At 39.8% G+C, this 22,074-nt stretch overlaps 1 protein-coding gene across 3 annotated transcripts in view; it reads left to right on the forward strand.

The window, feature by feature from the left end:
* AKAP12 (A-kinase anchoring protein 12) overlaps positions 1–22,074 on the forward strand; it is a 120,570-nt gene that overhangs the window by 73,667 nt on the left and 24,829 nt on the right. The window contains exon 1 of one of the 3 annotated variants that reach the window (XM_037894989.2): positions 9,578–9,868. The exons of the other annotated variants lie outside the window; for them this stretch is intronic. Within the exon in view, the coding sequence (XP_037750917.1) occupies positions 9,844–9,868 (25 nt within the window). The 5' untranslated portion in view covers positions 9,578–9,843. Of the gene's footprint in view, positions 1–9,577; positions 9,869–22,074 lie in introns of those variants that run through there. 3 annotated transcript variants of the gene reach the window in all.

The raw sequence follows: 22,074 nt of genomic DNA on the forward strand, positions 1-22,074 counted from the left end.
ATGACCTTCCCTTGGTGAATCCATGCTGACAGTTCCTGATCACTTTCCTCTCATGTAAGTGCTTCAGGATTGATTCTTTGAGGACCTGCTCCATGATTTTTCCAGGGACTGAGGTGAGGCTGACTGGCCTGTAGTTCCCAGGATCCTCCTTCTTCCCTTTTTTAAAGATGTTGCTCAGTACAATAAATATTTGGCATTGCAATTATCTGGCATTGCAATTTCCACTACTGTGTCTCTTTTTGTTTTTTGCTAACACACACCACACAACTGGAAGAAAAGATTTTTTTGTTAAAGATTCTGTACCCTGACCCTTGAATTAAAGTTCTCTAAATCCATTAGGTAGCCCCGCAGCAAAACCATGGAAGACAAAACTGGAATTTCTTTATATTTTTAAAGTGAAAAACAAGAAAAAAGATCTGCCAACATACAAACAAACAAGGCTTCGTACAGCAAAGAAAGGGAAAAGTTGGCACAAACACAATATGTTCAATCTGTTCAATATCTTCATAAATGATCTGGGATTGTTTAACTGGGACTGCAGAAGAGAAGAATGAGGGGGGATTTGATAGCTGCTTTCAACTACCTGAGAGGTGGTTCCAGAGAGGATGGTTCTAGACTATTCTCAGTGGTAGAAGAGGACAGGACAAGGAGTAATGGTCTCAAGTTGCAGTGCGGGAGGTTTAGGTTGGATATTAGGAAAAACTTTTTCACTAGGAGGGTGGTGAAACACTGGAATGCGTTATCAAGGGAGATGGTAGAATCTCCTTCCTTGGAAGTTTTTAAGGTCAGGCTTGACAAAGCTCTGGCTGGGATGATTTAATTGGGGATTGGTCCTGCTTTGAGCAGGGGGTTGGACTAGATGACCTCCTGAGGTCCCTTCCAACCCTGATATTCTATGATTCTATGACTCTATGAAAGGGTTATAGGGCAGGGATGAATTTCAACTGTGGGTCTGCATCTGTGGCCTCTTCACTGTTAAAAAAGAGTGTATTTTTTAACCTTGGGGTAATTAACCCATGTGAGTTATCCCAATGAAGACCAGACACTTTAGTTTCTCCAAGGATTGAGGTCAACCCCAAGTGTGAGGGCAAAGTGCTGAACTTGCCTAGTTTACCTCACAGCCTTGTCTTCGCTATGTTTTTACCTCAGGATAGCTCTCATGCATTAGTTGCCCCAAGATAAAAAATACATATTTTTTAGCAGCAAAGACGAGGCCTGTGACAGCTGCCTGAGGTTCTGTCCTTTTTTCGTCTTATATTTTGGCAACACTTGCATAGTGTTCTGACTCTGAATGCAGAAGTCTCCAAGCGGTGTTTAGTCTGGGAAAAACTGTATCACCACTGCAAAAAAAAAAAAAAAAAAAGTTTTAATTTTAAGATAAACCTTTTAATTGACCTGACAAGATTTTGTTCATGGATGCTCAGTCATGACAAATTCATAGTAAACCCCATGTTTTTTAAAAAACAAAAAAAACATGCAGCGCAATGGCATGTATTTAATATCAGTAATTGATTTTCTTTGGAATATGTATCATGTTGTGGAAAAAGGCTTATTCCAAATATTTAATAGGAATAAGTTAAACTTCAGAGTTTGGTACAAGACAGTAGTAACCACAAACTGCAAGAAATCCAATGTACACAACCTTATAGCAGGCACATCCGTGGACTCCAGGAGCCCTTCAGAGATGGCTTCATTTGGCTGTATATTTTACTTTCCCAGAAATAGGGAGATTATTTTTTCTTTTTTAAAAAGTGCAACATATTTAATACTCTGGACCTGTAAAACTTTTGTTTTTTAAGTAGTTTTCCTTCCCCAAGCCAAAACACTTTAATGTATTTCGGAGTGGAATGTATAGGGAGAGGTTATGGTATTTTGGACAAGGATAATCTGCACAATTTATTCTATGAAGCTAAAACTATACCCACCTTTAAGCATAACTTGGCACAGAGCCAGGACTTGTTTTTAATGTTCTTTTAAAAGAGCTTGTAACCAAAGAATAATTTACAAAGTTGATGGGTGAGGAAGGCTAGCAAACATGCTGTGTTTTCGTTTGAAAGCTAAGGCCTTTCTGCTCCCTTCCTGTGCAAAGGAATGCAGAGGAAAACAAAGGAATGAAAATGAAAAACCTTTGTAGCTCCCTTAGTACAGTCCTAGTATCTGTGCAATATCTCCCTCTGGTATGCAGAACTAGCAGAGGTGGGAGTGGAGCCTATCCTGTTCCCCAGTGACTGGCATCTTTAGCAACAACTGGAGTCAGTCTCTGTGTGTTCAGGCTCTGCCTCCAAGGAGGGATATTTGTGTGGGGGTGTTCAGCCTCGTTTACTTCTTTATCCATCTCCCCACCCCCACCCCCATTGATGTTCCACTAACAGTAACTGCAGTCTGTGTCTATAGCAAGCAAACTTTCTGGATCTATGTCTCTTTACAGGCCATTGAAAGGAGGTTGCAGTATTGCCAACTCCAAGCATTCAAAATTAATGATCTAGGCCCGGGGTGGCCAACCTGAGCCTGAGAAGGAGCCAAAATTTACCGAGGTACATTGCCAAAGAGCCACAGTAATACGTCGGCAGCCCCCCATCAGCTCACACCCCCACCCCCACTCCCCGATCCCAGTGCCTCCTGCCCACCTGCAGCCCCGCTGGCCTCCCCGCACCTCCCGCTGTTTTGTGGCATGCAGGAGGCTCGGAGGGGGAGGAGTGAGGGCATAGCAGGCTCGGGGAGGGGGCGGGAAGGGGTGGAGTTGGGGCAGGTCCTGTGGCAGAGCCAGGGGTTGAGCAGTGAGCACCTGCCAGCCTCGGAGTCGGTGCCTATACAAGGAGCTGCATATTAACTTCTGAAGAGCCCAGGTGGCTCCAGAGCCCGGATCTAGGCCCAAAAAGTCTTGACATTAGTTTAAAAATAGCAAGATTTTTAATAATCAGTTTGGGTGTTCTTTTTATTTGCCTTCTGGGTTTGGAGCCTTTAGATTACATTTGAGCCATATTTTCAAGCTTATCTCTGCAGCCACAAGGACTAAAAACATACTTTTTATTTTTAAATGAAAGCTGAGATTCTCAGATAATCAACATGACTCAAAGAGCTGGGGCTTTATAAAAAGCACTAAAAGCTTTATGAAAAGCACTTTATGGGAGTTGTCAAAAGCTGAGGTGTGGTAGAACCACAAGTTTAATGGTAAAATATAGATAGATTATGGCTCGCTCTATATGGCCCTTTCAACAGAATTTAAGAACTGTGCTTAAAAATGGTCTAAGCATATTTGTAGGCAAACAGCACTCCAAGCCTGATTTGTGTAGCCAGTGTTGGTGGGAGGTCAGACTGGGTTATCACAAGCATACTTTAGCCAGGATCCTAGACTAGGCCACCACAGTTGTTCTAACACAACTGGCTCCTACTCACATTGCTTGGCCAAACTGTGCTGGTATCTATCCCCAGGCCTATCACTCTTCTGTCTAGGTCCGTGAATACTAATTTGGTCTCTAACCCTGCAAGTCCATGCAGGCAGATTTCTCCGCTAACACAGAGACTCTGCTGCAGGGCAGCTTGCAAAATCAGGGCCTTGGATAGCAGATAATTGTAGAACAATAAGGGAAGGACAAACAAATCTTAAGGCATCTAAATAAGAAAATTATAATGAAGAGATGCAAAAATAATACCTGGAGGGAAAAATGGTCTCCAGTTAAACTGCTCACATGTAATACATTGTAATGATTTTATAAAGCACAGTGTTTTGCTTGACACCATTTGCTTTTCTCAAATTAAACAGTGTAATAACAAACTCAGACAAAATTGTAGTGTCAAATGTAAAGTGGGACTTGTCCGTATTTCATATGTTTTGAATTTATCCTGTATAGCAGAGCTCTGAAGAAAGATATACAGAGTGAAATCCTGACCTCACTGAAGTCAATGGCAAAACTCCCGTTGGGTCCGAGATTTCGCCCAGTGCATTTTATTTGCTGTATATGATGCCTACATACCTGACTAATTTAAATTTAACTTTTTACATATATAGATAAGCATTAATTTTAGTTGGACAGAATGTTTATAATCCCGTATACCCATGGAGCAAATTGCTCTTTATATTTTAATAAAAAGATAATATTCGATAAAAAAGGGGTTTTAATAGGACAGTGTTCTCTTTATAGATTAATGCTAGTACATTAAAAAAAACAATATCTTTTTGAGATCTTTTTACAAAAAAAAAGATATTTAGAATTCTTAAAGGTAGGGTTTAAAATTACCGTATCTTCCCTAAACTAATTATGAGAGATTTAAGTGCTGTGTTTCTGTCCTTTCTTGTAGTGAATGTATGAAAATTTCAGTCTGGTTTTCATTTTGTCAGCTGTCGCCAACATAACATGTGCACACATTTCTATCATAAACGGTATCATTGATAGCCCTGTAAAATAATTATCCCTAAATTTTAAGTGCCTTTACTTTTAAGGTCAAATTTTCTGCTTCTGTGTGGTCTGGTGCTTGTCTTTCCTTGTTGTTCTGTTGGAATATATATAGAGAGAGAGCACCATATTTGCTTGCTATTCTATCAAAATTATATTTAGGGAAAATGTATTTTTAATTTTTTTAACTTTATTCACTACTGGCTAACTGTCCATAACTTATTTTCTGAAGTTGTTCTAAAGGCAAATCTGTGTGCCATGTGGTTGTCTATTCTGGATTATGAAGGGGGAAAAATGAAGCATCTCTTCCATTTTTCAGCCTCTCGGTTGGCTAAACTTCTCTTGTGTGTATATTTATCTCATTCTTCATAGTTCGAGTCAGTGGACTTTGTATTGGGAAACTTGGCTACATACGGATATTTTTAGTATGTGTGAAGAATCTGTACAATGAATGGAATATTTCCATGGGTTCCCTGTATCTGAATGGTTCTGGAAGGTGACGTATCGGTTCAGCTCATATTTTTCCAATACCATGCAATAATTTTCATCTATCAGTAAAATTATCCATCAGATTTTAAACAACAAAGCTTGTTAAAGTAAACTCCTAACACAATATTTTTAGAGGAAACAAGGCACTATGTACATTAAGCCTTTTATGATCAAAACACTTACCATACATTTACATAAACTATAAATTAATCTTAAAATATAGTGTTCACTTTCTTGTATTTCCAGCAATGGGGTCTCCTCAACAATACAAGTTGTATGAACATGTTACGTTGAGGAAAAGAGACTAAACGTGAAAGCCAGAAGGAATGTCCATAAATTCACCAAGGAAAGAGAAATAAAATACACCCATTAAGACTTGTTTACAATAAACTGCTACTGAAGTAATTAAGGACTTTAAAAAACAATTTTATTTAATTCTTAAATTGGTTTAAAACTAATTATTTCATTTAGATCATTCCTGCAAATTTACCTGTACAAGTTAAACCAATGTAAATCAAGTTTAAACTGATATAAGTATCAAGCAACACAACTGAAAAGATTTAACTAAATGGTTTAAAAATCGCATTTTTAGTTAAATCAGTACAATTTTGTGTCTACACAAGACTCTTGGCTGAATGTCCATAACTAATTTTCTGAAGTTGTCCTAAAGTGTCTGAAGTTTTCCTAAAGGCATATCTATGTTTCCACATGTGTTTACTGCGATTGTCTGTTTCACGTGGATCTGTGTTGTATTTGGCTCCCTCATTTTATAACTGTCATGGTCCGTAGATGGCAAAAACTTGGTGATTCAGTGAAGCCATTACCTACACTGATAAGATGGATTCTCCTGTCAATGTAAGTAATCCACATCCCTGAGAGGCAGTGGTAGGTTGATGGAAGAATTCTGCTGTTGACCTGCTGCTATCTACACTGGGGGGTTAGGTTGGTATAGCTACATTTCCAGGGGTATGGATTTTTCTCACCCGTGAGAGATGTAGTTGTAATTCCTAGTGTAGGCCAGGCCACAGGATCCTTTATTCCCAAACGAGAGATTGTCTAGATATAACTATCAGGGAAAAGAAATCACATGACCTAACCAATATAATTATACCAATACAAAAACTGTGTGTAGATCAGGCCTTAATCCAAAATAAATGTAATAGATTTTCACCAAAACAACAAAATTGTAAAATAAAACTGATTTAGTAATTTTGGTGACAGTTTGCGTGTAGAGACAAGTCCTTGGGAAACATTTTTCACACATTGTATTTCAGTGGCTCTCAACCTTTCCAGACTACTCTACCCCTTTTAGGAGCCTGATTTGCCCCCAAATTTCACCTGACTTAAAAACTACTTGCTTATAAAATCAAATATAAAAATACAAAAGTGTCACAGTACACTATTACTGAAAAATTGCTTATGTTTTCATTTTTACCATATGATTATAAAATAAATCAATTGGAATATAAATATTGTACTTACATTTCACTATATTGTACTTACTATTTACTCTAGAAAAATAGTACTATAAACAAGTCATTGTCTGTATGAAATTTTAGTTTGTATTGACTTCACTAGTGCTTTTTATGTAGCCTGTTGTAAAACTAAGCAAATATCTAGATGACTTGATGTATCTCCTGGAAGACCTCTGCATACCCCCAGGGGTACATCTATTCAGGTTGAGAACGACTGTTCTACTTAAACATTCCCTGATTTAAAAATATTTTTAAAATTGTACTAAGGAAGGCCTCAATGCTGTTTGTGTTTATGGTTTTAAAATCCTCTAAAGGCAATGATTTACCACAAATCTTGTTCAATTAATGTAATAGGGGGTCATCTGTATTGTATGCTGATGCTTTGTTTTTATTCTGGATCTTTTGGGGTTTTTTTATCTTGATTGATAGAGTCTCTTCATTGTAAACCCAGACACAGTAACTAATCAGATGAACTCCACAGCTTGTCCCTGATTACTTTTGAGAGAATAGATCAAAGTAGACTATCTCTAAATTGAGTTCTTTGACAGTCAGCCATGTTCTGTTTCCCATGGCTTTACAAACATAAAAACAAATTAAACAAGCTTTTAACCATTTTCATAAGGGCTACTTTACAACTATGTTTTTTTCCATTGTCTGACTACTAGTACATGTTCTATCCTCTTTACTCTACCTCTTCCTCCTTTATAAAAGAATAATTATCAGCAAATCCCATCAACTGCCTTGCATTCCTTTAATTATTAAATGGATTGTAAAGAATGCAAAGTTGTGTGAGTTTGCCTAGCTCCATGATGAAGCACTAAGTATTTGGGGAGATTAATATTTTGCTCCCACATACAGCAACTGTCCATTTCACATGGATCTATATTGTATTTGGCTCTTTCATTTTATAACTATCTTCCATAGATGGTAAGAACTGTGTATTTTTTGTTAGAGTTTACTTTAAATGGATAGGTTCATCCTGAGGTTGGGTAATCTCTACACCTCACATGATGGAGGGAAAAATTACCTTAAAGTTTAAGGTATGTCATAAAAATTAAAACTGAAGTAAGATGTAATGAAATCAGAGATCATATAACTGTTTAGGCACTGGAGCTCATGGTTCTAGAAGCAAAACATTTCTAAAGGCCTGGGTTTTTTTGTAGATACTAAGCACTAGCAACTTGCATTTATTTCATTTGGAGTTGTGGATGCACAGAAACTCTGAAAACCAGGCATTTAAAAGATATGAAATTTATGACACTAGAATGCATGATGAACAACAGACTGGAACTTCCTCTCAGAACCAAAATAGCTATAGGAGACCAAATTGGTCAGCCTTTTCCTTGCTGGAAACTGGCAGCATGAAAATTGTATTTGAGCAGTTTGACTTATAAATCCTACAAATTCCCTTATAATTTCTACTCTTCTGCTTGTGCTAGTGGTGTTCCATTATTTGGACCTAATTAGGCTCTTACTGAAGTCAACAGAAATAGGATTGGGCCTACTTGGTAATAAAATTTGTATTACAGGGGAAACAAACATAATCCAAAAATGTCCAGAGAATTGCTCTTTGGAAGGGAGGAAGAGGAGTGGGGTTATGAAAGGTACTGAGAGGAAATAAAAAAACCCTACACAAAGTGAAAACTATTGCTACTAATGGCACCATCTTAAAAACAGCTGCATAGCCAGCTATTGGGAAGCCAGTTTTGCAAGTAAAAAACTACATTTCTGAAATGTTGATCATCAGCATAGCATGCCTGCCCTCTCTCGACTATGTAGAGTGTTCTCTGTGTGACCTGAGGCATATGTAAACAGAAGGGGTGGAGGAGGGTTCTCTATGTGACCTGAGGCATATGTAAACAGAAGGGGTGGAGGCAGGGCCCTAACAATACTTTCAAATGTCCCTCAATGTGAGGAACATCACTCATTTTCTTTAAAGTTCCCTACATTCCACACAAATTTGATGTCCCCTTGCTTTTATTGTTGCAAATTATTTAAAATGAGAAATAAAGAACCATGAAACTGAGGTTATAGGCAGGAAAGTTCTTTCGAGTAAATGAATGAATCCCACGGGTGTTACAAGGTTCCTGCTGGATTATTTTTTCCTGTCCTTTATTTTTGGACCTTTTTTGCACATGGAGTTTACATTTAGGTCATGGCATCTTGAGAGGTTTGGGCTCCAGGCTGTATTAATTTTTCTTATTGCCCCATGTATCTTCAGGGTTTTCCATGGCCAGCTGAGAGTTTCTGGAAGGGAGGACATAGAGGGTAGGGTGCAGTTAAGGGTAGAGGGTGTTTGGTGCTGGAGGTTAGAGCTACCGTGGCGACAGAAGGCCTCTGCATGGATGACCCTGGCTTCTCATGGATCACCAGGAGCCATATAGATCCCAGGAAAATCATCAGGTTTGGGGGTGCAAAGATTTCTGCAGGTGGGAAGGGGAGTAAGGGCAACGCCCGTCTACCCTGCTTGACAGGACAATTTGGGGTAGAGATTTCCAAGTAAAAAGTCTCCTCTGTGCCTTTTAACCACACAGGAGGGGAGAAAACAGCTTCATAGATACTAGCTATACAAAACTATTTTTCTAATATACTTAACAGTAAGATACACTTGGCTTTTAAAGAGGACTTGGGTGGACAGGGGGAGAGATCAGGGGTCTGACTGTTTTTGTGTTCAAGATACTTGAGAAAGGTTTTTTAAAATATATTTCTTCTGCTAAGAAAATGGGTAACAGACTTTATAGCAAATCTGTAGTAGATATGTCCTGTCTAGCAGTCTTTTTCCCAGATACCTAGGCAGGCAGGTTGTAGTGAGGAAACCAGCCTGAAAGTGAAGGAAGTGTTTTGGGGTTATTTTTTCCCTTTGCACCATTTTTCTTTAAATTGAGAAGTCATTCTTAAATAACCCAATTCAAAATAGTGTCCACATTTTAACTGCTGCCTTGATATTTGGGCTGGAGAGAGAGGACTAGAGGAAACACAATGTGTAGCAGACTTCTGGAATTCCCTCACACTTTTTTTTTAAAAGATTTAAAAAGACATAAAGATTTAAAAGTAGTAAAATATGGAAACAAAATAGTTAAGGTGTATCTCAGCAGCCTTTATTTAAACAATTCCCAGGTCTCCACATGAGGGGCCGGGCTGCTTGCCAACAACAAGAACTGGAGTGGGCAAGGGGAGGGGTTTTCCTTAAAATGAACCACATGGTCTGCCCACCCGAGTCAGTTGCTTCTAGTCCTAAAGCGAGCAGCTGAGAACCGAAAGGACCACAAAGGGCTGTCTGTCAAGTAAGAGGGACTGCTGCAACAACGCCTCTTCAGTTTGCTTTCCTCACAGGCAGGGGAGGAAGGATTCAGTGCGCTCTTGTTAGCACAAGAGGCTGTTTTGCTGGGTCACTCTTGATTATTATACTGACGCTTCACAGGACAGAAATAAGGGAGCATCATACTCTGAGGAGAAAACTTATTGTCATCAGGGTTGTTTTAAAAATGCTGGGGACCATAACGATTACAGGTAGGAAGAAGTGGTGTTGCTAAACTGTACGTGTTGACTATATTGGTGATTGGCTTTCTTTATGTTTGTGGCATCCAGGTCATTTTATGCTGCAGATTTGTTTTACTGCCTACAGGGATGACTCAGAGACTAGGATGTGGCAGAGAGTGTCCTGTGAACACAGGAGTGCTCCTTTAACTTTCACAAACATTGTTTTATTTCTTCAAACTTTCCGGGGGGGGGGAGGGGTGCAGAAGGGGGACTCACTTGAAAGAAGTTGGCTTAAACATTTGATCCGAATAAGAAGCATTGCCAAATTTAGAGTATGTATGTTGGAATTTCTTGTCACTTTTAATAGGACATGTGATATAGAATTTGTAATACAAGAACAATTAATAAGCTCCTGGGTTTCAGAGAAATAATGACTTTTTATTATGCTGGAGTAGCAGAGAATAAACTAGCTGCTGAATTAAGGGATAAGTAAGTGCGAAAGAAAAACTAGCCATGACTACCTTAATTCTCTTGATAAATATGAATCAAGAGATAATGTAATACAAAATTATTATCCTTCAGACTCAAATTAGTTAAATGGAATTGAAACAGACGTATGGAAGGGGATATAATTTAGACCCTACAAAAACATTAATGCATTTTTGTTGCTTGATAGTGTTTAATTTAAAAAAGTAAAATAAAAATTGGTGTTTGAGAGTAGCTTACAAAAAAGAAACATACATTAATTTCACTATAAATTTACAAAAAGAAAAGAAGTACGTGTGGCACCTTAAAGACTAACAAATTTATTTGAGCATAAGCTTTCGTGAGCTACCGCTCACTTCATCAAATGCATTCCTGTGCAAGTTTTTTCATGAAGTTGATAGATTTCCACTCCATACGGCTAAATTCAGTGCCTTGCATAATGACAGGTTTCAGAGTAGCAGCCGTGTTAGTCTGTATGAGTACTTCATCGTGTTAGTCTGTATGAGTACTTCATCGGATGCTGTAGCTCACGAAAGCTTATGCTCAAATAAATTTGTTAGTCTCTAAGGTGCCACAAGTACTCCTTTTCTTTTTGCGAATACGGACTAACACGGCTGCTACTGTGAAAACTATAAATTTGAGTTCAATCACTAGAGGTTTTCCGTGTGTATGTAGATTAGTACTTCATAATAACATTAAGGATTTCTTAGAAGGCATTCTAATGTACTTCTTGCAACCTTGAACTCTTGAGGATTTAATGAACTTGTTAAAACTTTGTTTTACATTGAATTTTATTATGAATGACCAGTTTTGTTATATCAGCTGTTTTCCCATACATCATGTAGATTACACAGTTTTGAAAAAGTCTGTTGCGTTTGATGTGTTCCCTCAGGCATTTGTTTTCCAGAAAACTTGGATGTTTAGATTTTATATGTTTTATGGAGTCTAGTATTTGTTCCACATTCATACAGTTAAGTGCAGTATAAAGACTTTTAAAAAATAAACTCTTTTAAAAACTCCATAATTTCTTTTCTTTTTTAACTTCTGGAGATGGAATGATCACCATGCATTTCACTTTGTTAATTAAAAAAGTACATTCCTTGTTCAGTTGTTTGTCTTTGTGACAGTAATAGCTATTGAAAATGAAGTGTTTGACTAAAAATAGTGTGAAGAATGGAACTGTTACTCCCTATCCCTTAAACAATTTATATTTTAAACTATGAGATCAACATTTTTGTGGGTGTGTCAGGAAAATACTACAAATTGTTTTGGCTTTAATGAAAGGTACAACAGTTTAAAAACTCTGGGGATTTTGAAAACACCTCTTCACAGAGTTGTTTGTGCAGATAGTCCCATCTTCCTGTGAAAATTAAAGTGATGAGAAGTTTAGCCAGAGTATGATCAAAACAAAATCTTATTACTTCCTGTAGACTTACTTGTTTGCTGTCTCTATGGATTTTACCTTCAGTTGATGATAAACATTTCTTTAGTAATCTGTTCAGTTTCATTTTTCCTATTTTAACTGTTGGAACAATTATTCATTCACCTTCATGGCATTTACTTGAGCTAGTAAATGGACCTGACAAATACCTGAGTCCTGGCTTTTCATGTTTGAATTTTTATCAATGGTACAGCATTTCTACTGAGGATAAAACCTCCAAAAGTCTAGCTGTGGGAGAATTTGAGCCTGGGGGAGGATGGTATGTGGTCTGTAACAGCTGGGGGGGGGGGGGGGGGTTGGAGGAAAGAAGGGGGGTTCTGTGGCCCAACCTTTACTTGACGTTGTTGTTTACAATGGGGTTTTCGTTAAACTAGATGCTTAATGAGCTTATTGCATGCTGAGTCTATCCTCAAGGGCTCTTTTCTTTTATTGCTAGTAATTAAAGGCTAATTTATGTATTTATTTTTGAGGAAACCTTTTTATAGGGTCACAAGAATGATGAAAGAAAGAAAAAGATAATGAACTACCAAACTGACTTGGGTAAATTGTAGAATGATTGCATTTGAACTACATTTTGCAAGCATTTGAACTTGCTCATAGGCCCAGTTACCATCTGAATGTAGAGGTCTACACTTTTTTTTTTTTATAAGCAGGAATATGAGCTAACATTTGTGTAAATTAATGTAGACCCATGTGAATCTCTTGTGCAGTTTGCAAGTAATGCTAAAATTTATCCTTCATTAAGATGTCCTGAGTAGGAGAACTTTCAATCTGGTTCTCATTGTGAATTGGCATTATTCATGGTTACATTTCAGAAACATCCTGATTTACATTTATAACAACACTCTAAGTAAATACTATGATATATAACTTTAACTCTTGTTTGTCCCCAATGCATCAGGTTTGTTTGTTTTTTCAAATATCCGAGTAGTAGTGTTACAACTATATGTCATACTGGGGAAACTAAGAATGTTTTAAAAACAAAACAAAAAAACCTCTGAACATGACGAGAGTAGCCAAGCTTAAAACCCAGATGTCATAATTATTTGTAGCATGTTGGTTTGGTTAACATGCATAGTAGCTGGGCTGACTTGAAAGCAGAATGGTTGTAAGAAATTCATTTAGCAAAGACTCTCTAAGTTCACTAACAATTTTTCAGTTACTTACTGTACTTAAAGAGCATCAGAACAACTTAAATACGTTTTAGAAATATTTAGATAAAAATACAAATATGTTTACCAATTTAACATTTTTAAATCAAAAGTACAGTACCCCATGGCAGGAATTTCATAAGTCAGACCTCAATCTGGAGAAAACTTTTACAGCTATATCATAAATGTCTGAAAATAAGGTGTTTATGATGGAAGGCAATACCATAACGTTAGTAATGCTTGTGCTCTCTTTTAAGTTAGTTACATATAAGTTAATATAAATTTAATTACCTTCATCAGGAGCATGCTTGTGCTATTTCCACAAAAAAACAAAATGCATGAAAAATGGTAATTGACTTATGACCCTCCCCACCTTTATTTCCTTTATATAAATAAAAAAGTGTGGGATTACAACTTCAACTGCTTGACTACCAATTTGCTAAACACTACTAGGAGCATCCAAGGTGGAGTCAACTGTGAATTTATATTTAAATCTCTGAAATAAATCACTGGAAAGGTCATGGATTACAAGTATTCATTGTGAAATCCAGTGTGTAAATCTCCTTTAAATGCTAATTACTGCTATCTACAAAGAAACCCCTCCCCACAATTAGGCACAGTAAATCTGTGCTCAAAAATAGGTGAGTGTATAGAATGGTAAAATGGTGAAGGATGTAGTATAGACTTTAAAAGGAGGTATTTGTAATTTGAGGTGTAGATGTAAATATAGCCATTAGAAAGTCATGAAGGAGAGAAAAGACTTGCAAAATACCTTGTCAAGAATCAGAGTAACAGCCCTGTTAGCAAAAAGAAAAGGAGTACTTGTGGCACCTTAGAGACTAACCAATTTATTTGAGCATAAGCTTTCGTGAGCTACAGCTCACTTCATCTAGCTCACTTCATGGGATGCAATGAAAGCTTATGCTCAAATAAAATGGTTAGTATCTAAGGTGCCACAAGTACTCTTTTTCTTTTTGTCAAGAATCTGGCAGTGCTCCAGACTGCAGTACATTAAGCTCTTCAGTTTAAAATTTAATATAACTCTTGAAAAAGTCATGTCTAAAATGTTTCCTTTAAGTTATTTTATCAGTGAGGCTAACTGACCATCTGATTTATTATTAAAAGCGCTATGCCCTCAAATCTGAGGTCCAAAAAAACCAACAACTCTCACACCTGGTGTTATAAAATAATGTCTAATTCTAATTTTCCATAATGAAAATTGAAATCCACAGCTTATCTTTTGCTTGCTAGAAGAAGTCAAATTGACTAATATCTCCAAATAGCTATCTATCATAAATAAATATTTGCAAGGTAAACCTCTTTTTAAAGAATATTTTTGACACGATAGACCATCAAGAGTTATTGCTTTTACCAACTCTTATAAACTTTGGACTCCTTTCATAATTTTCTTTTCATGCTTCTATTAATAATAAAAGCCAAACAAGTCCAACAAATACACGTAAATAATAAAAGGCGTGAATTAAACTATCAGAAGCAAGGAAATCTGTCCATCCAGATTCATTCTTAAAATTGCCCTGTTGTGTCTGGCTGTTGTGTGAGTATCAGAACAGTGGGTGCTTTTTACATGTCAAATGTGTTGCAACTCTAGACACAATGGAGGCAAAATACTGTTAATATCTTTTATGCCTTGGGTTTAAGCCAGAGACTTTCATTTATACTCAAGTAACCCCAGTAATCACAATATATGTCCAAGAGCAGAATTTGGCCCTTAATATTTAAACATTTAATAAACTTAAGACCAAAACCCCCTGTTTGGAGTCTTTCAATGACTAGTGAAGTTTGGAACAGGGGTGTTGGGTGTGTATGACATATATCTGATGGATTTAGAATGTAGGGAATTTATGGAAAAAATCCAGGGCTGTGCTACAAATCTAGAGGGAGAAAACTCAACCAGCTCCAGATGTTGACATGGTTGACTGCGAGAACATGAAATGCAGCAGATTTAACTGTTGCAGCTGAGATTTTTTTATCTCTCTTCCAAATACTATAAATGGAATACATTCTCACTCCTAAAGGGAAGGGAGATGGTAGGAGGAGTTAAGAAAAGCTGCCAACAGTATCTGCCAACTTAATAGAAGATAAATGCAAAAAAGGTTATTAATTCTCTATGTTGTTCATTGGATTTTAATGAGATAGGAAATGACTGAAATATATATGAAAATCTTAATATTGTATCAATACTTTAGCAGCAAAATATAACTGAAAATAAATTCTTATCCTCCGGACTCCTAGCTACCATAAATGTTTGTAAAATCAAGCATTCTTGTCCTTAAAGCCCACATAAAATACTACAGTGCCCTTGCAGTTTTATTAGACTACAGACTATACCATTCAATTAAAAACACTTGCGAGCGGAACCATTCTGGGAAAGTACTGAGTTGATCCATTGTGTGAGATTACCCATGTTCTTGTCACTCCAGCAGCACATTGTACATGTGTGGCCTGTGGGGTGTTTGAGGTAAAGACAGTTTCAGCCCTCATCCTAAAGATTTTTTTTTTAAAAAAAAAATCAAGTTATTTGAACATACACTTTTTGTACTCATCATTTCCTTCTAACTTTTATTTAATGAAGTATTGAAATGAGGGGTAGGTATGTAATCCAAATGGCCTTGAAAGCTCTATTATAAAATTACTTTAGCACTTTTAAAAAGCTTACTACACAGCCCACAAACTATATATAGTAAGAATTAATATTTCTGAATGTCTGTAGCTTTCATAATAAGTATTCAGCTCTGTTTTTATCTTCAAAGCATTTTACAGACGTTAACTAATTAATGGATTCTTTGTCTTAGCATGGTATGAACGATAATACTAAAAGATGAGACGTAAAAACACTTTGTAAGTGATTGCCATGCATATAAAGCAGGGGTGGCCAACCTGAGCCTGAGAAGGCGCCAGAATTTACCAATGTACATTGCCAAAGAGCCACAGTAATATGTCAGCAACCCCGCAGCAGCGCCCCCCCCCCCAGCTCCTGCCCACCAGCAGCCCCGCCTATCAGCACCTCCCTCTCCCTCCCCACACTTCTGGATCAAAGGATCAGCTGGATCAAAGGCATGTAGGAGGCTGGGGAGGGAGGGGAGGAGCGAGGGCATGGCAGACTCAGGGGAGGGGGTGGGAAGGGGTGGAGTGGGGGCAGGGCCTGTGGCAGAGCCAGAGGTTGAGCAGTGAGCAGCCCCCAGCACATTGGAAAATTGGCACCTGTAGCTCCAGCCCTGGAGTCGGTGCCTATACAAGCAGCCGCATATTAACTTCTGAAGAGCCACATGTGGCTCCGGAGCCACAGGTTGGCCACCCCCGATATAAAGCAATGCCTTTCGGAACAGCAGTCCTGCATCTGTCAGACTCAGCTCTTGATCTTTAAAACAGAAAAAGCAACTGATTAGTTCACATTCTGGTCCAGTTTCTTGTTAAACTGATTGAAATTAAACTGGGGTTACCATATGTCCGTATTTTCCCGGACATGTCCGGCTTTTTGGTTCTTAAATCAGAGTCCGGGAGGAATTTTTAAATATCTAAAAGCGTCCAGGATTTTGCCATTATTATTTTTCCCCAAAGAAGAGTTGATCATTCAAGAAAGAGAGTGCCCGCTTTTTCTCCCTGGCTCCACCATACTTCCGTATTTTCCCGGACATGTCCGGCTTTTTGGTTCTTAAATCAGAGTCCGGGAGGAATTTTTAAATATCTAAAAGCATCCAGGATTTTGCCATTATTATTTTTCCCCAAAGAAGAGTTGATCATTCAAGAAAGAGAGTGCCCGCTTTTTCTCCCTGGCTCCCAGCACTTACGCCGCAAAACAGCTGTTTCACATGGCAGGGAGGGAGGGGGGAGGAGGAGGAACGCGTGCGCTCGGGGGAGGAGGCGGGGCCAGGGCGGGGATTTGGGGAAGGGGTCAATGGGGCAGGGAGGGGGTGGAGTTGAGGCAGGTACTTTAGGGAAGGGGGTTGGAATGGGGGCGGGGAAGGGGTAGAGTTGGGGCAGGGCTGGGGGGGCGGGGCACGAGCAAATTCGCCCCCACCACCACCTTCCCGGGGGTCTATTTGGGTTTTAAGAATACTAAAAAGGAACCCAAACTGGTAAACTTGTATATATTTTCTACACCTCTAGTTTTTCAAAACTAAAGAACCAATTTAACCCTTTGAGACAATGGTTAATTCTTAGGGATTCAACAGTTAGCAAGGGTTAAGGAGAGCCATTAGGAGGCCTTGTGCCCTGAGGGACAATTTCTAGCTGCTTAGGAGGTTGGTCTAGGTCAAGATTTTTGCCTAGAATGAGTCATCACTGTACTTATTATCTCTGTTCCTGCTGCCCTTCCTGCCTCTAGCACCTCCAGTACCAATGTGCATTCCCAACCTGCCCTCAGTCCTTTACTGATTCATCCTTCGATCTGCAAATCATGAAGGAGAGGCAGGGTTTCAGTCTGAGAAAGAACAAGCATGTTGCTTCAAGCATTGCAGATCGAGAAGGTTAATGAAGAGAGCATGAGGCTGTCTGACCTCTTTGGGTACATCTACACAGGAATAAAAGACCCATAGCACAGCCGTGGCTGGCCCAGGTCAGCTGAGTTAGGCGTACAGGAATCAGGCTTCTAGGCTAAAAGCTGCTGTATAGGTGTTTGGTCTCAGGCTAGCTCAGGCTCCAGCCTTGGAGGGTCCCAAGGCAGTATACATCTACCGAGCAAATTTCCCCGCCTTCTCCCCACAACCTGAGCTCCATGAATTTATTAGTCAGTTGACTAAGGGCCAGCTAGGTTTGCCAGAGGTCTGGTTTTTGACCAGAACACCTGGTCGAAAAGGGACCCTGGCAGCTCCAGTCAGCACTGCTGGCTGGGCCGTTAAAAGTCTGGTTGGCGGCGCAGCGGGGCTGAGACAGGTTCCCTGCCTGCCCTGACTCTGCGCAGCTTCCTGGAAGTGGTGGGCATGTCCCTGCGGCCCCTAGGCACAGTGGCAATTAGGGAAGCTCCCTGTGCTGTCCCCACCCCAAGCGCCAGCTCTGCAGCTCCCATTGGCTGGAAACAGCGGCCAATGGGAGCTGCAGGAGCGGTGCCTGCAGGTGTGGGCAGCACACACCACACAGAGCCGCCTGGCTGTGCCTCCGCCTTGGTGCTGGACATGCTGGCCGCCTCCGGGAGCAGGGTGGAACCAGGGCAGTCGGGGAGCCTGCCTTACCCCCACTTCACCAGTGACCGGGAGCCACCTGAGGTAAGCGCCGTTCATCCAGAACCCGCACCCCAACCCTCTGCCCTAGGTCTGAACCGCCCTGCCGCACCCTATCTCCCACCCAGAGCCTGCACCGCCTCCCGCACCCCAACCCCCTGACCCAGCCCTGAGCCCACTCCAGACCCCTTAGCCCCAGCCTGGAGCCCCTTCCTGCACCCCAAACCCTGCACCCCCAGCCAGAGCCCTCACCCCCTCCCACACTCCAAACACCTTGGCCCCACCCCGAGCCCCCTCTCCTGTACCCTGAACCCCTCGGTCCCAGCCCGGAGTCCCCTCTTACACTCCAAACTCTTTGTCCCCGGCCCGAGCCCAGAACCCCCAGCCAGAACCCTCACCCCCCTCCCGCACCCTAACCCCCTGCCCCAGCCCAGTTAAAGTGAGTAAGGTGGGGGAGAGCAAGCGACGGAAGGAGGGGGGCCTTAGAGAAGGGTCAGGGCAGGGTGTTCGGTTTTGTGCAATTATAAAGTTGGCAACCCCTAGGGCCAGCTGTGGGCTTTTTATCCCTGTGTAGACACACACTTTGGGCCCTGTCTACACTACAAAATGTTACCAGGATAGAACATGGTTGTGAAGACTTAAGTTAGCTAACGCAATGCTGCATATAACGTAGTGGTCAGCTAACTTAAGTCTTCACAACCATGTTCTATCCTGGTAACATTTTGTAGTGTAGACACGGCCTTGGAGGGTAAGGAGGCACTTTTGTAGGTGATTGGAGGAGACAGCTAAGCTATGGAGGCTGAAAGGTCTTATTAGGAAGAAGGAGGAAGAGCAGGAGGGGCTCCTGTGGTAAGGAGGGGAAAGACTGGCTCTCTCTGACTCGGCCCCCCACAATTTTGCTGCTTGCTACCTGAAAGTGAGGTTTTATAATGGAAACACTGTTAGAACTTATAATGACTTCTGTTGTCACAGGTTGGTTTCCCCTCATTTACTAATCATTTTTCAAATATCTGGTACATGCCTCGTATTTGAAGAACCCAACCCTTTTCCCTTTGGGAAATTCCACTCATACTTTGTGACAAGCTTCCTATTAAACTGTATAGTTTTGTGGAAATGACTTAATTATAGTATGCTTTCTAGGGCAAAGAATGAATGAAAGGAGTTTCATAGATTGGGTTTCTTTCTTGTTTCCTCTCCACATGTGAATCGTATGGCTTTAATTTTTAAGATTTAAAAAGCCAGAAGAAAAATCAATAAATCACTTATTCATGATATTCATTTTCCATTGGGGGTTAGAGAGAGGTACACCTGTGTCTGGTAAAGTTAGTTGCACTCAGGCATTGCTAAGCCCTTCCTACCTGGGATTGTCAGATAAATATTTTTGCTTGTGGAATGCACTGAAGTCTACAAAAGGCATACATTCTCAAAGGGAGAGTAATCCCAGATTCTTTTAGAAGTGTTTTATCCCAATTCCTGCCCTTGCAAATTACACAGTTTGAACTTTTAATGACTTAAAATGCCATGGGGGCAAGGGTGTTACTGGATGTTAGACTTTGAGTTAGATGAGGTTGTTCAGTCCTGTGTGAACAATTAAAAGGAAGATTTTTACTTGTCAGATAAATACAATTACCATTAGAGATGCCAGTTGTTGAATAAGCAGTTGTCATTGGGCTATTAAATGTGGATGTGAATACTAGGGATCTCGTAGATGTATTTTTAGGTTGGTTTGTTTGTATTCCAATCATATCCACAATGCACTGTCTAGGCACAAAGATATGCAGCCTCTTCCAGAGGGACTTAAAAGCTTAAGTCACTTTTGAAGGTGTGACTTAGGAGGCAGTTTTGAAAATTTTACCCTTTGTGCCCTGTGAGAGAATTACTGCATTTATCCAAATGTCTGGTGAAGAGCAATACTTGTCTCGAAGTTGTTGCCATTTGACTTTGATCTATTTTTCTTTGTGTACTCTTAGCATTCCAGTCAGATCTACAGAGCAAAGGAATGTACATTCTCATCCTTTCTTAGTTTTACCTCTTGCACAATATCAGGGGTCTGGTAGAATAATTGATTTCAAGTCTCATTGATTTAAATGGGGCCAGGATTTCACCCTTAATGTCTGCTTGTATACAATATCATTATCTGTCATTTCAGATTCATTGGTCAAGGATCCCCCCCCCCCACCTCAAAGAAACAAACCAGTATATTAGCAACAAACAAGCCTAAGTATATTAACTTAAGGCTAATGTAATTTGACAAACCATTAATGACACTTAAAATTTTTTGTATACTATGAACTTCAAGAGAGGCAGACCTGTGTGCCTGCTAAACTATAGTGATATCTGTAAAAATGTTGCTGTACTGCCATCTGCTGTTCTTTTCAGTAATGTGGTAATTGTCTGTTGTTTCAGTTTTGCAGTCTGAGGGAAATGACCTACCAGTCATGAAGCATGCTGGCAAAGTTTTTAATGTGGAAATATGTATTTTGATACTTAGCTACTATAAACAGTGTGGCATTTTTTGTATGCACACATGATTACTTTGCACCTGCTTTGGCAGGGAAGAGCTCAAATGTTAAGGTAGGAAGTAGCTGCTGAAAAATTACCAGCAGTCAGTGTCATTCCTGTTGAAGACATTTTTTTTTCAATAAATAAATAAATAAATAAATAAATAAATAAATGTTCTTGATTTCCTGCAGAGTTGCCTTCCACTCACAGATGGAAGAGCAGATACTTCCAAATATTTGGCATCTTTTCCATAGCTGCAGAGAATTCCAGCCATTTTCCTTTAAAATGTCATGAATAATCAAACTGGGCAAATGTAATCTCAGGTTTGATGGATACTAACTGTAACGCTGTCTGGAGTTGGCTGACAACTGTGAGTGTCTACCTCAGGGCTGACTGTCAGAAAACAGGGCAGACACCCTAAGCTGGTCTAATGTTCTATAATTAGACTTCACCAAGCCAGTAACAAATGTAAACTGCTGGATCATTCTGGGTTGCTTACAGTCCCGAGAGACCAGTCCCTTACCCCAGATCAGGTGGTACTCTAACTTCTGCTTCTTACAGAAAACAAGCTGACAGTGTCACCACCTGTGGGCTTTTCTGTGGGCTTTTCTTTTGATGACGGAGAGCGAGGAATGCATTTTGAGTCTTTGACCTCTGATCATCACATGCACAGTGACCACTTGCTTTGAAATTAGCTCTTTTCTCTTAAAATTCCTCATTTGCATTCCACAAGGCTTTTCTTATTTGATGGGTTATTTAGTTACAGGGGTATCCACAATATAAATGTTTACTACATTATAACAGGATACAGATAAGTGAAAACAATTACATTTAACAATCATTTTGATCTACAGTAGAACCTCAGAGTTATGAACACCTCGGGAATGGAGGTTGTTCGTAACTCTGAACAAAACGTTGGTGGTTCTTTCCAAAGTTTACAACTGAACATTGACTTAATAGAGCTTTGACACTTTACTATAACGAAGAAAAATGCTGCTTTCCCTTTATTTTTTTATTAGTTTATGTTTAACAGTACTGTACTACATTTGTATGTATGTATTTATGTATTTATTTTATTTTGTCCCTGCTGCTGCCTGATTGTGCACTTCAGGTTCCTAATGAGGTGTGTGGTTGACTAATCAGTTCATAACTCTGGTGTTCGTAACTCTTGAGTTTCTACTGTATACTAATACACAAGTGAATTGGCTTGGGGTTCTGGCATGAGCTGGCGCCTGGTCTGCAGTGTCACACTGACCATTCCTTCAAGACCTTGTGCTTCACATACTCAGGGCTTGTCTACACTTGCAGCGCTACAGTGGCACAGCTACCACACCCATGGGGTTCTCCCATCCGCGTAGGTACTCCACCTCCCAGAGATGCAGTCACTATGTCGACGCCCATCGACACATGGCACTGTCTAACCGGGGTTAGGTGGGTATAAATAGCTACATCACTGAGGACTGTGGATTTTAGTTCTAC

Source organism: Chelonia mydas, chromosome 3, assembly GCF_015237465.2.
Source record: "Chelonia mydas isolate rCheMyd1 chromosome 3, rCheMyd1.pri.v2, whole genome shotgun sequence".
Lineage (NCBI taxonomy): Eukaryota > Metazoa > Chordata > Testudines > Cheloniidae > Chelonia > Chelonia mydas.